The sequence below is a fragment of the Thunnus thynnus genome, chromosome 17, assembly GCF_963924715.1.
Source record: "Thunnus thynnus chromosome 17, fThuThy2.1, whole genome shotgun sequence".
Classification (NCBI taxonomy): domain Eukaryota; kingdom Metazoa; phylum Chordata; class Actinopteri; order Scombriformes; family Scombridae; genus Thunnus; species Thunnus thynnus.
In genome coordinates, this window is record NC_089533.1 from 689,734 (window position 1) to 710,479 (window position 20,746).

At 37.7% G+C, this 20,746-nt stretch overlaps 1 protein-coding gene across 2 annotated transcripts; it reads left to right on the plus strand.

Annotated features, from left to right (window-relative positions):
• Positions 1-3,918: 3,918 nt before the first annotated feature.
• On the plus strand, positions 3,919-20,336 carry LOC137168112 (NLR family CARD domain-containing protein 3-like). Of its 2 annotated transcripts, none has more exons than XM_067570594.1 (12): positions 3,919-3,983; positions 4,997-5,339; positions 5,424-5,453; positions 7,312-7,419; positions 7,996-8,055; positions 8,444-8,551; positions 9,116-9,175; positions 9,267-11,073; positions 14,915-15,088; positions 15,614-15,787; positions 16,080-16,126; positions 16,912-20,336. In XM_067570594.1, the coding sequence occupies exons 2-12, from the start codon at positions 5,066-5,068 to the stop codon at positions 17,502-17,504; spliced, it is 3,435 nt and encodes a 1,144-aa protein (XP_067426695.1). In that variant the 5' UTR covers positions 3,919-3,983; positions 4,997-5,065; the 3' UTR covers positions 17,505-20,336. The 2 variants fall into 2 exon arrangements, with proteins under 2 accessions (XP_067426695.1, XP_067426696.1); XM_067570595.1 differs by having other exon boundaries at positions 3,939-3,983; positions 4,975-5,339.
• The last annotated feature ends 410 nt before the right edge of the window (positions 20,337-20,746 follow it).

Consider the following 20,746-nt stretch of genomic DNA (forward strand, 5'->3'; position numbering starts at 1 on the left):
TCAGCTGCTGCGTGATGCTACACGTATTTAATAAAGTCCAAGGCAATAATCAGATGCACAGCAGCTGTGGAAAACAGAGCATCATTGCTGATGTTTCTGCAGCATCTCAGATTATATTCAGGGTCCTATTTTAGTGCAACAACAAGGACAGCGTGGTCGGTCTTAGATTCACAGACAGTGTGGGTGTCTCCACGCAAATCTGCTATTTTGGTTCATGAAGAGCAACATGAGAAAGAGCTGGATGAAGGTGATAGTTTATATTCAACAAATGTGCGTAATGGCACCGTGCTCTGGCTGCAGATTGATCAACATATCAGTCCTGCTGCCTTCAGACGCTGCAGGGATTTAATGAAGTGAAGGAGAAGCTTTTCATACAGTATAAACAGCTGCAGATACGGTGAGAATCACCCACATTCATTTATAGATCAATGCAGACTGATTTATACCTTTCTTGTTTTAACCACATTAAACATTATTTTCTGTGCCGATTTTGGTCGGAGAGTGTTTAATTGAAATAAATAATTCATATTTTAAGCATTAATCCATTATTGCAACATGTCTGCAGCAAGTATTTAGGTAGCTCTTGTCTATAAAATCACCGAATCATCAGTGGATCGAGATTGCACCACAAACGGATGTGTTTCTGAGACGTCTGTTTTTTTAATTAAACCACTCTACCTCCTGAGCCACAGTCGCCCCAATAAATCCCAACTGTGGTGCGGTTGTCTCTTCTCACCAACACGTCTCCCCTGAACCAGAGTCAGGAAGTGTTGGAGTATCAGGAGCACCACCTGAAGTTCGAGGAGGTTAATGTTTCAGTTCTCCCCTGAAGGCCGCACAACACCTATCTCTCTCAGCAGACAGTCCATCTTTTTTCAAATGCATCTTCCGTACTTCTTATTTTGTGAGTCAGTTCACCAAAATCAGTTGATTGTGATCAGTGCATTTTTTTCAACATTTACATTTGCACCAACAGGAAAGAGTCTTTTCAGCCCTGACATCTGAAGAAACTTTATTCCGTCGTCAAATCATGAAACTGTGACATCTAGTGGTGAAAGCTAAGCATAGACCTTAAAGGACCAGTTCCCAGTGTTCCCAGTGTTTCCAGTGTGTTAAACCAGCAGTCAGGTGTCTGTAATCATTCCTCCTGTTCATACTGGATATTAAAGATCCTTCAAATGTGCTTTCAATGGAAGTGATGGAGGCCAAAATCCACAGTGTGTCCACACAGTCATTTAAAAGTCTGTGTGAAGCTTCTATTCAGCTTCAGCAGTCTGAGTTAGTCATATCAAGTGGATATCTGACACATTTACAGTCTTTTTAGCATCAAATTCCCTCTTTGTGTTTCCTCGGACAGTGTTTCCCTGTCAAAAGAATGTTAATTGTTTGTTAAACTGAGGCCAGAGACATGAAGCCTGTTATTGTAGTTGTTGTGACGCCACGTTTTAATACGGACTGTTAATAAGACATTAACAATGAACTGTCTGCTCTCTGTGTGCACATAATTTATTGTTTTAATGTATTTATTACTTCTAATTACTAACATATGAATACTTTCTCCTTAATTTCGACTGGGAGCAGCTCTGCAAGGTTTAATCATTTCTTTAATAAATTATTAGAAAACACTTTAGTCTGAACTTGTGCAACAGTTCATTGTTAATAGTATTAAAAACTAAAATTGGGCTTCTGTCACCCTCAATTAGTATTATTTTAACAAATTATTGACAGCACATAAGTAATGATGAGGCAGCTATGCGAAGCTTTAACACCGGAACATATTATATTCATACTGAAAAGTTCCAGTTTGACACATTAACTCGCATATATTTCAGTTGTATGGAGGATATTTTCGGTCATAATTAAAATTAAAAGTCCAAATAGAAAATTAAAAGAGATAAAAATTTTAAAAAAGATTTTTATTTTATTACACTACTAAGAATAATCAGGCCACAATAAGCTTAAAAAGAAAAAGCAAATTAAAAAGGAAAAAGTGAAATTTAAAATGCAAAAGGTTAAATGGAAATGCTCAAACTGAAAGCTTAAATTGTAAAGATTAAATTAAAAATGGCAATAAGAAAAGGGAAACATCAAATATGGAAGTCAAAATGAGAAATGGAAAAGCTTAAATGGAAATACTTACAAGCTTTTTTTTTGCATTTACACTTGGCATTTGATTTGGCATTTGATAGTTAATTTCAATCTGTGTGAACTGAACTTTGAGCTCTTGTGAAGTGTGAACTTGTAGACACTACTATACATCCAGGTTTACCAGCCTTTAAGAAATGAATGGTGTAATCTCTCCTGTCACCACCAGATGGCAGCGTTTCATTAAACAGCTGCACTTTGAGTTTCAGGGCAGCCGTCCTCAACTCTCAGGAGACAAGAAATTGTTCTGTGTTTTTCATAATGTTTGAATAACATTATAATAACATTTAAAGCTTTTTTCTCCTTTTTATCTGTTTGTGATGCTTTTGGTTTATGATCAAATACCTGCAGAACTGAAGACGTCTCCATCAGCCTCAGCTGAACTTTGTATCCTGACTGATACTGGATTTATTTCCTGCTGTCACTGTTTATCTGATAACACACAGAAACATCTTTCATAAGGATTCCTGAAAATTAGTTATCAAATAATCAGGATATGTACAGTTGTGTTTGGGACATTTTACAGTGTAAAAACAAGCTTGTCAGTCGTGATTTATCTGGAATAAGCTCATTTATATCTAGTTTATAGCTGCTAGTGTGGCTGTAGACTCCTGTTTCCCATCTGACTGAATAAGTAGATTTCTACAGGACAGGATCACAATTTTTCACGTGTGTCTGAAAACAACAGTCAGTCATCAAATGAACATTAAAGCTGTGTTTCTTGCTGTAATCATTCCTCCTGTTCATACTGACCATTAGAAGATCCCTTCATAATGACCTTACAATGGAAGTGATGGAGGACAAAATCCACAGTCCTCTTTCTGTTGAGCTGCAGGTGGAAGTATAGTAACAAAAAGAGGGACTTTGGCACTAAAAAGACTGTAACGTTGAAAGATATCTACTTGATTTGACTCGTTTGGATGCTGAAGCTTCATATTAGCTTCAGATAAACTTTTAAATATATTTGTGCACAGAAGGAGAAGGTTTCACTTCATTTGGGCTCCTTACTGTTGTTTTCAGACATAATTGAAAAATTGTGAATCCTTGTTGTGAATAAAAAAGACGCTGTATTTAATTAGTGAGGAGGATCTTTTGTCTTTTATTATTTAATGACTTATTATTATTTTACCTTTTAATTTTTTTACCTGTTTATTTATAATAAACTGGTCATTTTGCTCTTGCTGTTTCAGTCCCAGCATGGCCAGACGGGGGTACTGCAGAGCTGACATGATCAGATGATTAACTGATTAGTCAACTGTCAGAAAACTAATTGGCAACAATATTGATAAATAAATTAATTCAGTTTTTAACACAAAAAATGGCAGCAGCTTCTCACATGTGAATATTTGCTGGTTCTTCTGTTTTCCATGACAGTAAACTCAACATCTTTGTGTTTGTGACAAAACAAATCATCTGAATATGTTCACTTGGGCTTCAGGGAATAATGATTTTGTATGAATTATATGAATTTCATGCACTGAACAATCAATGGATTATGGAAGAAAATAGTTACAGTCCTCCTATGATGGAATAATTTAATCTGTCTAAACCTCACCAGGCCTTAACCACAGTGTTGTCACATCATAAAACATATTTATTTGTTTCTACAGACACAGACATGGTGCTGGAGATGCAAGGTCAATTTAGTTATAGGCTTTTATAAGTAAATAAAGTTTAAAAAGGCTGAATAATAATGCATACTGTGACAATGAATCAGTCAGATCAGCAGCTCATTCTGTTCTCAGTTGCAAAATAGGATGTGGTTACAGTGTGGTAACTTCCTGAAGGATGAAGAAATAATAAAGATCTGCAGTCAAGACTTCAGTTTGTTCCAACAGGTATGGCTGTTTGTTCAATTTCTGTTAATAAATCTAACTTATGACAGTTTTATCACAATGTTAAATGTCTGTGAACACAGCTGGAAAACAGAGTTTTTAAAACAAGACGGACGTCCTACTTGTGTTTTGATGTCTCTGCGTTTGTTTTAATGTCGAACATCAACCTAAAACACGACATCGCACTGACGATGATTCATGTGTGTTGCCTGAAAAGTAAAGTAAAACTTAAAATGTGTGATTTACTGACAAAGGGCTGGATATCATTATTCCTCATGAAACCAGTTTCTCTTTTTCATTTTATCATCAGCTGGTAAAATGATCTGAACTCAAAGGTACCACTTACTAGCTTTAACTGACACATTGTGTTCACTGGTGAACAGGAACAAGACAGGAAACCCAGTCACACACACTGATATCTTCCACAATACAGATACAAATCACTTGTGCATTTTGTTTTACGATATACAAGTCACGTGACATTTTACAAATCACGTGTTCCCTGCATTTGTGGATTTTGTGTGGAAGAGTCCAAACAAATAGGTAGAGATTCACAAATATATTTTGATTTAAAAATGCTAAGTTGACGTTGAAATGATGATGTACAAGTTACAAATGATGATATACGAGTTGTAAATTAGAGGCACAGATACAGATACGAATTACTCTGCATTTATTTGTGCATTGTGTTTTAAAGTTACATAACTTGACATTTGCTTGTAAAAGGTTATGAAACTGTAGTAACACTATAACAACTTTCATTCACAGAAATATTCTCAAAGAATGAAAAGAAGAACCAGAAATAAGCAGATACATTTATCGGTGTCTGTAGTCGTATTAGAGGAGCTGAAACTATTAGAAAATATGAATCCAGCTGCCTACGATGAGTCATCAGAGCAGACGACCAGTTTATCTCCTAATATTCACATAACAATAGTATGTTCTTTTGATCATTTTCTGGAAATTTGGTTAAAATTTGAGCTAAATTTGGAAGGGCCATGTCTCTTCACCCACAGGTACTGCTGTGATGAGGTGAAACCTTTAACCGTCCTCGGAGCTGAAGACTCCCTCTGATTTCAGCAGCGATGGCGACGGCCATGGAGCTGCTGGAAGCTTTAGAGGATTTGGGAGACAGGGAGCTGAAAAACTTCAAGTGGTACCTGCAGCAGGCTTACTTCCTGAAGGACTTACCAACGATCCCAAAGAGCCGGCTAGAGACGGCCGACAGGCCGGACACAGTGGACCTGATGGTGCAGACCTACAGCCGGCAGTGCGTGGAGGTCGCCAAGAGGGTTTTAAAGAGGATGAAGAGGAATGATCTGGTGGAGAGTTTATCAAACACAGAATCTGGAGCTGAAGGTCAGTCATCGAAACACATCATGAAGTCTGAGCACTCTCAGAAATGAAAAAACTAATAAATAATATGATTGTTATTTGCTGCAGGTCAGTCAGCTGGTGCAGCACCTGGTGCAGGTGAGCAAGCTTCAACCACTGAACACCTGCTCATCAAAATATTATACATACAGTATATGACAATGGTTGTGAGCTAGACTGCTGTTAGTAAACTGATTATTTCTTAACCTTTGAGGCTGTAGAGCCTGTGGAGCAGAGCAGGATTGACAACGTGGTTTAGAGAAATAAAAAGCTAAATATTGACTACAGAGATAAATACCTGCTAAAGCAGCACTGCCATCTGCCTTTACTCAGGAACAAGAAGAGAAAAGTGAGATAACTATAATGATAACTTAGAGATGGGTATAAAATAATGGCATGAATCAATTATTAGCCATTCTTCTGTCCAATGACATTAATGGGACATTCAGGGTTTATATATATATATTCAAAAAAAGGAAAATAACTAATTTTTTAGGACCGAGCAAAGATTTATTCAAAAGAGTAAAATAGGAAACAGAACAACTCAAACAACACACTCAACACGAGTTCAAGAGTGGATATCATTTAATAATAATGATGAAAAAACATAATTAATATTTCATAACCCAGCTCCTAGGCCATGACAAACGTGGGACACAATGGATGAAATTAAATTAAAGATATTTATTATAATAAAGTAAACAACTGAAGAAATAACTACAAATATGGAGTGAGCTAGTCAGTAACATCAGTAATGTAGGTGTGAATGCATGAACAGTGAAGGCTAAGGTGTTGTGGAGTGAAAACAAAGCTAAAGACAAAGAAGAAGCAAAAGCCTGCAGCTGTTGGCTGGGATGAGTCAAGGTTGGAGACCTGGCAGCTGTCCTTTATGATATGGAAGGATTAGGCCCAGGTGCTCTGAATCTGGCTGGCTTTATGGAAACAAACATAATAATAACTGAAAACCACACCAGCATCAATACATTTAAGGTAGGTAAAGCAGGGACAGTCACAAATAACTTAAGTTCCAAAGAAAATAGGTTGATTCACAGTGAACATTGCAATAATAAATAAAATAATGAGAGAACTATACCTGCAACTCGAGCTCAATCTATTATTCGATCATCAAAAAATTAATCAGCAACTATTTGGTTAGTTGATTTTTTTGACTCATTTTAAAAGAAAAAAAATCCTCAAATTCTTTGGTGATTATTTGTCTTCTGCAACTGTTCACAGAATATTTTGGGGGTTTGGACTGTTGATTGGGACAAAACAAAGCATGTCCTGATGTCTGTCACTGCAATCAGAAGAAATGCATCATTTCATACAAATCACAAACACTGATGCTGTAAGAGAAATGTAACACTAGCATCAAGCTAACAGAGATCAGCGGGGAGCGGCTCAACATCGGCCCCGTGTAGGCAGATCGCTCCGTCTTTAGCGGTGCCTGGTCGGCCCTTTGTCGGCACGCTGCTCAGAATGAAACATGAGGGTTTAATGGAGATTTCTGAAAGTCAGAAAGATTTGATGGAGCAGAGGTTTGTGGTGTCAGTTTGTCGTTGGAGCAGCTGATAAAAAGTTCAAACTGGGACATTTAGTTTGTAGACTACAACCACAACTTGTGAGGAGTCACCACAGTGATGGAGGTGTCTACTTCCAACTACAACCCTGATTAGTCAATAGACAAAACAAAATCATCACATTATTCAATAATGAAATAATCATTGGCAGCAGCTCTAGAGGGAACATTGATGAATAACACAACATAGCTGATAAACATGAAAACATATAATGTGACATAACAACAGACAATATTAGCAATTTAAAAATGCTCCTTAACACATGAATTATAAATCATAACTCAAAACAATGAGTCACAACATGGTCAACAATAAATCTGTCATCAGCACAGTAAAAAGCATAATGTGACCCACTGATATGTTTCTTCCTCTCTCAGTGGAAGTCAGTGATGTTGGAGAGACTTCACAGAATAAAGAGGCTTCATCTGTTCAGCCACAGACTGCTCTCCTTCCTGACCTCCCACCTGTCAGCAGGCACACTGAAGGTAAAGTTCTTCTCACAAACAACAAAAAATATCCAACCATCTTTACTACTGTTACACTTTTGCATATCTACTGTTCTAAAACTGAGCTGTGGGTAATAGTACTCATACAAACTTGTTTTTTGTGCAGGAAATATCAATCACAACAGAAAATACTAAATAAATATAATATAACAATAAAGAATATACTGTGGGAATATTCCTGGATCTCAAAAAAATGTTTGATACTATAGACCAGGACTTACTACTGAAGAAATCAAAAAGATATGGAGTTAGAGGGGTAGAACACTCCTGGTTAAGTAGTTACCTGGAGAGAAGGTATCAAAATGTCCAAATAAATCATTTTAAATTCACAGTTATTGAGGGATACCTGCGGAGTTCCTCAAGGCTCAGTGTTAGGCCCATTAGTGTTTATTTTGTATATTAATGACACACACACACACACACACACACACACACACACACACACACACACACACACACATATATATATATATATATATATATATATATATATATGAGTTGAATTTACATGGCTATAAAAAAAAATTGTGATGTAAAAAAAATGTTATGTTTCAGTAAAAGAGGTGCATTTATTGAACAACTCCAGTGAGGAACTGAACACATGCAGCACACTTGGTGAGTCTAAAAATAATTCACTGAACAAATGTGAAAATGTCTGATTAGAAAGGAACATTGGCATGAGTATGATCTGCTGCATGATGCTGCAAATGTGTTGCTAGATGTTTCCTCTTGTGGTAAATCAACCGCAGCTGCATGTTACTGTGTTGTCAACAATTTTCCTGCTTTCCTAAACAATACTTCAAAACCTGAAAATGTTTTGTTTTCTGTAAAATAAAATTTTGACAAACAGCAAATCTATGAAATTGAGAAAGTGGAACTACAGAATATTTTTGCTGGATAAATGACTTAAACATGCTGAGTCACAACATGGTCAACAATAAATCTGTCATCAGCACAGTAAAAAGCATAATGTGACCCACTGATATGTTTCTTCCTCTCTCAGTGGAAGTCAGTGATGTTGGAGAGACTTCACAGAATAAAGAGGCTTCATCTGTTCAGCCACAGACTGCTCTCCTTCCTGACCTCCCACCTGTCAGCAGGCACACTGAAGGTAAAGTTCTTCTCACAAACAACGAAAAATATCCAACCATCTTTACTACTGTTACACTTTTGCATATCTACTGTTCTAAAACTGAGCTGTGGGTAATAGTACTCATACAAACTTGTTTTTTGTGCAGGAAATATCAATCACAACAGAAAATACTAAATAAATATAATATAACAATAAAGAATATACTGTGGGAATATCCCTGGATCTCAAAAAAATGTTTGATACTATAGACCAGGACTTACTACTGAAGAAATTAAAAAGATATGGAGTTAGAGGGGTAGAACACTCCTGGTTAAGTAGTTACCTGGAGAAAAGGTATTAAAATGTTCAAATAAATCATTTTAAATTCACAGTTATTGAGGGATACCTGCAGAGTTCCTTAAGGCTCAGTGTTAGGCCCATTAGTGTTTATTTTGTATATTAATGACACACACGCACACACACACACACACATATATATATATATATATATATATATATATATATATATATATATATATATATATATGAGTTGAATTTACATGGCTATAAAACAAATTGTGATGTAAAAATGTTATGTTTCAGTAAAAGAGGTGCATTTATTGAACAACTCCAGTGAGGAACTGAACACATGCAGCACACTTGGTGAGTCTAAAAATAATTCACTGAACTTATGTGAAAATGTCTGATTAGAAAGGAACATACTTTCAAATTTATGTTTCATGGGTGTCCACAGATGTGGTGATACCAGTACCACAGCCTCCATGCTCCGACACATTGCTCCACCTCACACTGCAGTCTGACCTCCAGAATCGGTTTAAGTGTGCACAAGAGGTGTGGACTGAGAGGCAGCACAGCGTGAACATGGAGCTGTTCGTCACAGACAGGCAGGACGGACATGCTAACGTGACATCAGCAAAACCAATTAAACCCTGCGACATCTTCAAACACCTCTCCAAACAAGGCACACCTGTAAGAACAGTGCTGACCAATGGGATCACAGGTTTTGGCAAATCATTCCTTGTGCAGATGTTTGTGTCAGACTGGGCTGAAAAAAAAGCAAATCAAGATTTGCATCTCGTGTTCCCATTCACTGTCCAGCAGCTGAATTTCTGGAAGGGAGAGAAGTTTCATTTGGCAGAGCTCATTCACACATGTATCCCAGAAACCAACAGCATTAAGGAGGAAACTCTTAATGACATTTTCACAACATTACAGAGCTCCAGAAACGCTGACAACAGTGAAGTCAAGCTTCTGTTTGTGCTCGATGGACTAGACAAGAGCTACCTTCAATTAGACTTCAGGACCAAAGCAAATACCTGTCTGGATGTAACAAAATCCACCAGAGTAGAAGACCTGTTGACAAACCTCATCAAGGGGAAACTGCTTCCCTCTGCTCGCCTCTGGATAACCACACAACCTACAGCAGCCAATCTGATCCCTCCTGAGTATGTCGACATGGTGACAGAGGTCAGAGGGTTCACTGACCCACAGAAGGAGGAGTACTTCAGGAAGAGATTCAGAGATGAGGAGCAGGCCAGCACTATCATCTCCCACATCAAAACATCACAAACCCTCCACATCATGTGCCACATCCCAGTCTTCTGTTGGATCACTGCTACAGTTCTGGAGGATGTATTGAAAAGCAGAGAGGGAGGAGAGCTGCCCAAGACCCTGACTGAGATGTACATCCACTTCCTGGTGGTTCAGATCAACCAGGCAAAGCAGATGTACAGCCCAGACAAATGCATTCAGTACATTCAGTCACTGGCTAAACTAGCTTTTCAGCAGCTGCTGAAGAACAACACAATCTTCACCGAGGGAGACCTGAAACACAGTGGCCTTCATCTGAGAGCTGCCTCAAAGTACTCTGCAGTGTTCACTCATATCTTCAAACAGGTGAGCAGCCAGAGGAAGTACGAGAACCAGAGAAAGATGTTCTGCTTCAATCATTTGAACATCCACGAGTTTCTGGCTGCGGTTCATGTGAAAATATCACTCTCAAACTACAACAAGAACGTGATGCCCGTGTCAAGAGTCCAAAGCTTGCAGATGTGTTTCAGAAAAACATCGACAACAAATGTCCACAAACTTGCAATGAACAAAGCCTTAAAAAGTCCAAATGGACACCTGGACTTGTTCCTCCGCTTCCTCCTGGGGCTTTCACTGCAGACCAATGAGACTCTCCTACAAGGCCTGCTGATACAGACAGGAAGTAGCTCACAGACCAATCAGAAAACAATCAGGTACATCAAGAAGAAGATCAGAGAGAATCTGTCTGCAGAGAGAAGCATCAATCTGTTCCACTGTTTGAATGAACTGAAAGATCATTCTCTAGTGAAGGAGATCCAACAGTACCTGAGATCAGGAAGTTTCTCCACAGATGAACTGTCTTCTGCCCAGTGGTCAGCTCTGATCTTCATCTTACTGTCATCAGAAAAAGATCTGGATGTGTTTGACCTGAAGAAATACTCTTCAGAGAGAGCTTCAGAGGAGGCTCTTCTGAGGCTGCTGCAAGTGGTCGAAGCCTCCAACAAAGCTCTGTAAGTGTTTGGGAGAGATCAACTTAAATGTGATGATTTATGACAAAATGTCACAGCTTTTATGTACAATTCCAAAAGTCCTGCTGTAGAAACCAGCAGCATGTGTTTGGCTATAGTTTATAGTTTATTTGGGGGAATACTACAACAAAGCCTTCTCAGAACAAACTTTTATCCAGAGGTGGAAGAAGTACTCAGATCCTTTACTGCGGTAAAAAGTACCAATACAGCAATGTAAAAATACTCCATTACAAGTAAAAGTCCTGCATGAAAAATCCTCCTACAGTACAAGTACATAAGTATTATGAGCTTGTTGTAGTAAAAGTATTGCAGTAAAAGTACATAAGTATTATGAGCTTGATGTAGTTAAAGTATTGCAGTAAAAGTACATAAGTATTATGAGCTTGATGTAGTTAAAGTATTGCAGTAAAAGTACATAAGTATTATGAGCTTGATGTAGTTAAAGTATTGCAGTAAAAGTACATAAGTATTATGAGCTTGATGTAGTTAAAGTATTGCAGTAAAAGTACATAAGTATTATGAGCTTGATGTAGTTAAAGTATTGCAGTAAAAGTAGTGGTTTGGTCCCTCTGACTGATATATTATTATATATGACATCATTAGATTATTAATAGTGAAGCATCAGTGTTAGAGCAGCATGTTACTGTTGTAGCTGCTGGAGGTGGAGCTAGTTTACACTACTTTATATACAGTTAGCTAGTTTAGTCCAGTGGTTCCCAACCTAGGGGTCGGGCCCCTCCAAAGGGTCAGCAGATAAATCTGAGGGGTGGTGAGATGATTAATGGGAGAGGAAAGAAGAAAAAACAAAGTTCTGATACACAAATCTGTTTTCGGTTTTTGGACTTTTTCTCTAATCTTTGATTTTTGCTGAAATATTGGATCATTTGAACATTTATTGAAATGAAAGCATGTGAGAAGTTTAGAGGGAAAAATCACTATTTGGTGGAGCTGTTAACAACTCATAGACATGTGAAATGTGACCCCGACTACACACTGCTTTTTGTAAGACGTCAAAAGCCAAAAAGGTTGGAAACCACTGGTTTCATCTTTAACAATGTGTTGTATTTTAAAAGCTTGTTATATTATCCATTGTGTCAAATCTTCATCTGAAAAGTAACTAAAGCTGTCAAATAAATGTAGTGGAGTAGGAAGTACAATATTTCCCTCTGAAATGTAGAAAGTAGCATCACATGGAAATACTCAAGTAAAGTACAAGTACCTTTAAAATTGTTTTTAAGTACAACACTTGTGTAAATGTACTTGGTTACTTTCCACCACAGCTTTTATCTTATTATGGCTGGGCCACATGAGTACATTTTCATTCAGTTTCAAAAGGAAAGTTGTGAAATTAAAATGACAGCATGATCCACAACAATTTCAATTCAATTCAATTCAATTTTATTTACATAGCACCAAATCATAACAAAAGTTATCTCAGGGCACTTTTCACATAGAGCAGGTCTAGACTGTACTCTTTAATTTACAGAGACCCAACATTTCTCCATGAGCAGCACTTGGCGACAGCAGCAAGGAAAAACTCCCCTTTAACAGCAGAAAGCAGAACCTGACTCTAGGTGGGCGGCCATCTGCCTTGACCGATTGGGTTGGGAGAGAAAGAATGAGGGACGGAGAGACACAGAGAAGCATAGTAACAACAATAATAACAATAACAATGATGATAATAATTGAAATATGACTAGTAATAGTAATCGCCAGAGTAGGTATGGGTGTAGAGGCAGGACACCCATAGGACCATGCCACCATGGCATCCCTGCAGTCATGTTCCTTGCCGTCCTCAACCAGGGGGCCCAATTCCCTCATCCTGTGAGACGAGAAAGCACAAAAACTCCAGGGAAGAAGCAAAGTTAATTAAAGCTGCAAGCAGTGTTGGTCAGGGCCTCGCACTCTGGCCTGTTGGGATCAGATCATTTTGCTTTTTAAAAATGAGGGATATTTCTTACAAGTGTGGTGTGCTTTTATTTTGAAAGTTTGATTGACAAGATGAGAATTTTCTGCAGGGTGAGACATGTCTGTCTTGCTCACACCTGTGGCATCAAAATCATGCAAGTTTTGGGCCCATTCACTTGAATTTCACTTAGTAAATTGAAAACTCTTAATGAGTTTGTTTGTAAAACAAATTATTTTCCTAATTTTCATCAAGTCTATTTTTAGAAAAGGAAAGACTTTTAACCCACATGACCTGGTCAAAGTTTGATTGACATGTGTACTGTCAGGTGTGTAGAGACAATAAGTAACTGCAGCTGGACACAGACAAATACTCTCCATTTGAATGGAGAGTGTGAGCGAACCCACACCTTTTTGAACATTTACTGCTTCCACATAGTTTTAGATACAAACTTCATTTGAACTTTAAATGAGTCACAAGACTTTGACCTAAAAATCTTGACATTACGTGTTTTTTCTATCTTTTATTGTTTTTTAGATATTAGAGTGTTAGTTTTAAAGTCTTTTCTTGCTCCTCCTGTGATTTTACAATGAGTGTGTATTGCGGAATGTTTCACAGCACTGAGGGAGTGACATCACCAGGAGCAGTTGGAGAGGAGGATTTTAGAGTACGCTTCTTGTGAAATCTCCTCATAAATCCCATGACTTTGGCCAAATCTTACATTAAAAATTATATTTTTTTAGTAGGAAATTTCGTTGAGAATCCATTGATACAGGTTTGAAAGTGGTCAGACGTATAGTTTAGTCATCAGAAGCCTCAGTTTGACACAAAGTCCATGCCCATAGATTGCCTCCCCATTGGTTTACATTACAAGGTGTGATGTGGCACTGCAACTTTCAGGGCTTATAAAATCCAAACTGTTCGAGTTATTACAAAGTTTTTAACAACTTTTTTCAGCATAGTGTCATAAATCACCTATTAAAGCTTGAAGCCTATACCATTAATGCTCTCGGAGGAGATAGCGTTTGTTCGGGGGCCAAAATTGGGGCAAAGTCTTATTTTGAAAGGCTAATTGCAGACCTCCTGTTGAATTTAGGTCAGTGGTGTCTGTGTATGATTTGTAGGTCTTGATAAGATGAAGATGTTGATGATGATGATGATTTCCTAGTTTTTGTCAGTATTTGTGCAGCTGCATTCAGTTTTAAATTTGATTCTTTGTCTTTTTTTGCCTTTATTTGTCAATTAAAGTCCAGAGAGACATGGGTGGAGAGAGACCAGTGTAGTGCCTCATAACAAGGTTTTCTTCATATCAGTATACAGTATACAATAAAGCACTTCAGATGCTCATAAAGGAACAATCTATAATCATTGTTTGTGGTTTGCATCTGGATGACAAATCTATACATGTAAATACACAGGCACAATTGGGAATGCTATATGTGCGATACAAACTGGACCTTAAAGTATTAGATTTAAATATTTTATTACAATATATGCAAACTGGACCTTAAAACATTAGACTTGAACAAAATGTAGTAATTTGTTGCATTATGTGCAAAAGTTATATATTTTTTTTAAGATTTCATAATAGATAATAGATTATTAGATCATTACTTTTTTATCACTTCTTATTACATTATGTGCATTCATTCCAATATGAGTCTCTACAGGGGGCACAGTGAGCTAAGGCTTTTATCAACTTGCTCCACATTGTCTTTACCCTGATCAATCTCTACCATCAACAGAAACTTGTAGAGGAAAAGACAAGCAGTCAATCACAGATCTTGTTGTCTCCATGTGATATCACTATAGCCCCAACATGACTAAGGAGACGCATGTCAGCCCTGGTGAAGTTTTGCTATAGGTACAATGTAACACTTAATGCAGAAATATAAATCCAGCTTTACTTTTCTTCAGGCTGACTGGCTGTAACCTCTCAGCGAGAAGCTGTGCAGCCCTGTCCTCTGTTCTCAGCTCCCAGTCCTCCAGTCTGAGAGAGCTGGTTCTGAGTAATAATGGCCTACTTGATTCAGGAGTGAAGCTACTGTCTGCTGGACTTGGGAGTCCACACTGTACACTTGAAACTCTCAGGTCAGGAGTCACAATTTTTCTCAGCAGATTACTGTTTAAATTCTGCTCTGCATGCAGGGTAACATCAGTAAAAAATAGGACACAATATCTTCTGAAAATCTTTGATAGTGATATGATACCTGAGATCTATACCTTACTTTATGAAATCTTAATATATTTTCCTCCAAAATCCACATTTAGCTTTTCCGCTGTTACATGTCAAAATGCAAGCAGCTTTACAAGAACTAAAACTAACAAAACTTGTAGCTTAAGCATCATGTTGTATGCTTCATTGTGAGGTAAGGTTAACTGACATCTTAACCTATATAATTTAATATTTAGTGTAAAACAAGCATTTCTTCTCACTCTGCATTCATCGCTGTGTCTTCAAGCTCAGAAAGGATTTTGTTGTTCATTTGAGTTAAACCAAATGACCAGCTACTAAGTACATCATCACAGGCAAGCTACTATTGAGTTAACTGTTTGTGATGGTCAATAAAATATATTCTATGTATAAACTAAGGTACATGTTATATGACCATGCAGGCTGTCAGGGTGTCTGATCACAGAGGAAGGCTGTGTTTCTCTGGCCTCAGCTCTGAGCTCCAACCCCTCCCATCTGAGAGAGCTGGACCTAAGCTACAATCATCCAGGAGACTCAGGAGAGAAGCTGTTGTCTGCTGGACTGGAGGATCCACACTGGAGACTGGACACTCTCAGGTATGGACAGACAACAGACTTGACAACTGACTAGTTAGATCATTTCTCCAACCAGGGAAACAGTTATTACTGAGCACATCAAACCAAATCTGAGATATTGGTGGCAATTCAGAGGTTCAAAACCAGACCAACAACTGTAGCAGCAGCCATGACAGTCAAAGCAGCTGCTGTCCAACAAATGAAGAGACTCTGATCTCTTAAATATACACATCATCTCTCTGCTCTACTGTGTATCATAAGCAGATTCATAGCCACCCAGCACCACCAGTGTCTGACTGTGTTTCTCCTGCAGGATGGATCATGGTGGAGAACAGAGGCTGAAACCTGGTGGAAGGAAGTGTAAGTATGTTTATTCAGTTTGAGAAGAAAACAACAAATGCCAATTCATCTAGTTACAGTTCAGTTTCAGTTCAATCCAGTACAACCTTTTTATCCTTGTAAGGGGAATAATATAAATCAGTTGGACACACAATAAATAGGAGAAGGAAAACAACAAACAAAAAAATACTGTTTATCACAAAACTAGATACAAGCTTATAATGTTGATCCAGTAATAAAAACATTAATAAATATGTTTTTAAAAGCACAAAGTAATGACACTGTATAAAAAAAATAAAAGGTCCATTTTCACAGCAATGTCAGAAGTCCATTTAAAATCCTAATATGAAAGAAGATAATGGCTGAAGCAATGAAACTGTAGAATAATGTTATTATTCTTCAGATTTTTATTATTAAAAACCCAATTTTTTGTACAAATTTAAACACATAAACCTAAAAACAATAGGATTAAAGGTAAAAAATAAAGGTTGTTTCTCTCTCCTTCTTGGCTCTGCATGTTTGTGAGAGGGTCTCATACCATATTATGCAAACTTTTGCCTGAATCTGAAATTGTTTACTTGGCGCATTTTCACAGCATCTTCGCATTGACTTTCTATATAAAGTTATCTGTTTCACTAAAGCAGGAATCAAACCACGACTAAAACTCATTTTGTTAGATTTTTTTGTAGGAAATTCACCTGCACGTTTGATGACATCTTCAACCTGAATGTAAAATGATGACCATGACCAGAGGCCGTGGCCTGATATAAACATCCTTATATGTTGTGTCTTCTTCTCTCCATCAGATGCCTGTGAACTGGAGCTGGACCCAAACACAGCAAACACAGACCTCAAACTGTCTCACAACAACAGGAAGGTGACATGTGTGGAGGAGTATCAGTCATATCCTGATCATCCAGAAAGATTTGACATCTGTCCTCAGCTGCTATGTAGAAATGATCTGACTGGTCGCTGTTACTGGGAGGTCGAGTGGAGAGGAATGGTTTTTATATCAGTGACTTACAGAGGAGTCAAAAGGAAAGGAAACACTGCTGAATGCAAGTTTGGAATGAATGATCAGTCCTGGAGTCTGCACTGCTCTGACATTACTGACGTTAGTTACTCTGTCTGGCACAATAAGAAAAGCCTAGAAATACACATCCCCTACTCCTCCTCCTCCTCCTCCTCCTCCTCTGTCTCTAACAGAGTAGCAGTGCATGTGGACTGTCCTGCTGGCACTCTGTCCTTCTACAGAGTCTCTTCTGACGCACTGATCCACCTCCATACCTTCAATACCACATTCACTCAGCCTCTGTGTGCTGGGTTTGGGTTTAGGTTTGAGGTCGAGCTGAACCCACTGCTTCATATTGAGTCCTCAGTGTCTCTGTGCAAGCTGTAGGAGGGATGAAACTGAATACTTATAAATCATTCAGTCATGAACAGATCATGCACTCAAGCAGAGTAGACACTGTATGATTCATCCCTGACTGATGTTAGAATCGAGTTGAGTTTCAGTCAGATCAGTTGTTGTTCCTGTGCAGTTTGAGGACACAACAACTTATTAATGGATCCTTTTCATGGCAGATATTTTGATTTGGCAGAGTAGGAAAAGTACAGGTGTAAATAATAACTCTAAAGGTGGCTCCATTCCATTAAGTGTCCCAGTAAGCCATGTCAGTGAGTGAACATGCAGATACCAGAGTGCTGAAACTGGCTGCAGTCATCATTAATGTTATGAGTTCCACCTGTGATTTTCCCTCTTTGACAGGTCAAAATGTCTGTTGTGAAAAAGGGTCTATTACACACTCAAAACCATTTAGATCAATACAGCACCAACAACTCACTTTGTGCTGCCTATTTGCACGTCTCCTCCAGCAGTTCACCCTGCATGCAGCGCTGCACCACAACACCACACAGATGGGCAAAGTAAATTTCAAGGTCAGTAAAATACAAAACTCTCCATGTGCTGCTTGTGCTGGTCAAAAAAATTATTGGTCAAATTATTTAAACTAGTCTGAACTGGCAGCCATCATAGGCTACTCACAGTCCTCTGTGTTCTGGTTATGATTGGACTTAAAGATCCAACATGTTAGAGTAGGCTTAGACATTATCGCTATGACCATAATACCTGGCTTTGACATTACCACTTTATTACCATACCAAATTAAAGTGGAGGGACAAAATGTCTCGCTGTCCCCTCTTTTCTCTTTTCCGGCGCCAGTGCCTCTACGTCATAGAGCCACAATTTCAGGCCCACCCACAATTCAGTGCTACATAGTTCACAGTCTTTTCACATATTTTCAGCAATTATTTTGTAACATGTAAAATGTGTTTAAAAAGAAATCTCTGATTTTTCTTAACATGGACGTTACAATTAATAAAACACCCTGACATGTAAGTTTAAAAGGAGTAGAGCAGATTATAACAAGATTTAGTTACTTAAACACCATTGATTTTTAGTGTGTAAAATCAATCAGCTGATGGACGATCGGTTGGATTTCTGACCAGTCAGAAGTTCTGGCTGGCTGTCTGCAGTTTGAGTAGTTTCCCACAATTCAGCATAAAGTTATCTGAAACAGTTCAGAAGTAAACAACAACAAACACACTGCAGACAAAGGACATGTTGTGTCAATAGAATAGAAGCCAGGTTCATCCAGGTGATTTCTGTACAAAATTAATTATCTAAAAGTAAGGCTGCCTTTTTCTCTGTTGACAACAACTTTGATAAGAACTTTACTGGAATTGTCAATAGACAAACTGTTCTGGGAGAGGCAGCAATGTTCTGCAAGACATCTAGTCTGCTGGAAATCCATACAAAGAAGAAGAAGAAGAAGAAGAAGAAGAAGAAGAAGAAGAAGAACCTGTTTGGAGATTCTGTGTAAACATTCAGAGGAGCATCACATCATGACGATCAATCAGACGTCCAGAAGGTACAGAAATCATAGGATTAACAGCTAATTATAATATGTGTGACAGAGTTAACACAATGTACACAATTAACAGAAATACACAGTGTCTGCCAGCTTAAACAGATACACACAACATCCACATGTTTGCAGTAAGATTCTTTTTTTGTGTTTCCTTACCACAATTCGACAAAAATATCACAACACTCAACAGCTGAGTCAGATCAAAGCACACAGATATTATACACACACTGCTAGAATCAGAGTAACTCATCTTTCCACTGACGGTCGGGTCTCTGAATGTTACTAAATATTGGTTTATAAAACGTTCCCTGTTGAGCATTATGTTCAGTCGTACTCCCAGTATCTGTGACGGTATTGTGAAAACTTCTCCAGAACGATGTGCTAAGTTTGTGTCATCAGTTTAACTTCACTTCAGAATGTCCAGACTCTGGAAAACAGAGCTTTTAGCTTCCGGCCTCTCCTCCACTTTACATCCATCTATACTGTATATATGTTTGTCTTTGTGTACAAATCAAATCATTCAATCTTTTATAAAGTCTTTTATTTTTTATGTGCAAACAAATAAATACAATAAATAAATCCTGAACATTATCACAGTAGATGAATTTACAGTGAAGACAGACAGATGTGTTGATTATTGATGATCAAAGCACAGCAAAAAGCTCTTCATATCTACATTCAACCTTGTCTCCTCGAAATGATGTTCATATACGACTAGATTGTTTTCCTAATTATGCTGCGTTGACAAACATTATCTCTGTCTGGATTATGATCCTATTATACGGCTCAAACACTTTGGTTCAAGTTGGTGAAAGATGGTGGTTTCACTTAAATGTTATTAAACATGTTGAGACGTCTTTCTGTATTAAACAGAGACCAGGATCCTTCTCAGACCTGAACCAGGTGTCTGAACACAACCACAAACACTTTCACACTGCTGGAGTTTCTGCTAGAAGATACTTACTGCAACAGCTGTAAATATAATACATTACTGCAGCAGAATCATTAAGAATAGAGTCATTTAGTCATTTTTTATTATTTCAATGTTTGAAAAAACTTCCTGATCATCTTCATTGATCTGCACTCGTCAGCGTGGAACTAGATTCTCCTGATTGTTTGATTTCTCTGACGTAGCTCATCTGCTAACAGCTGAACGTCTCGCAGCACAATTTAGTTTCCATCTCACACCGTTTCCTGTTATTTCATCCATATTTATATATTTATACATTATAACAGTTTTCATTCACTTCTGTATTTAAGAAAATATTAATATATGATAATATATTTCACATGCTCTTTATTCCTGCAGATTTAAAGGTTTCACACCAATAAGATTAAATAAAATAAATAATCATACATCTTTGTAGTGTAACACACTACTGAATACACCATAAGGAAGAAATAAAGAATATACAATATTGCAGATCCAATGTCAATCAATATCTCTGATTGGAAATTCCTTCATGATCACTGGGCTGTCAGTAGCAGTAAGGTGTTCTGAAGTTTTGGTCATACAAGTTTGATAAATACATTCCTGATATTCTTCCCAGGAGTTGAGACCAAAGTAGAGCTAAAAGAACAGTGACATTATTTTGCCCTCCAGTGGCCAAAGAATAATTGTTAATTGCTGTAATAATTGAAACATGCATACTATCACCACATGCATAAATACAGATAAAACGTTTGCCCACACTCTTGTGAACATGCTTAA

Excerpts from the sequence above, each read along its gene's own strand:
- LOC137168112 (XM_067570594.1), top strand. The coding sequence starts at position 5,066 with ATGGCGACGGCCATGGAGCTGCTGGAAGCTTTAGAGGATTTGGGAGAC. Across the intron at positions 11,074-14,914 it reads GAAGCCTCCAACAAAGCTCT|GCTGACTGGCTGTAACCTCT; the intron begins GTAAGTGTTTGG and ends ACTTTTCTTCAG. Across the intron at positions 16,127-16,911 it reads GAAACCTGGTGGAAGGAAGT|ATGCCTGTGAACTGGAGCTG; the intron begins GTAAGTATGTTT and ends TCTCTCCATCAG.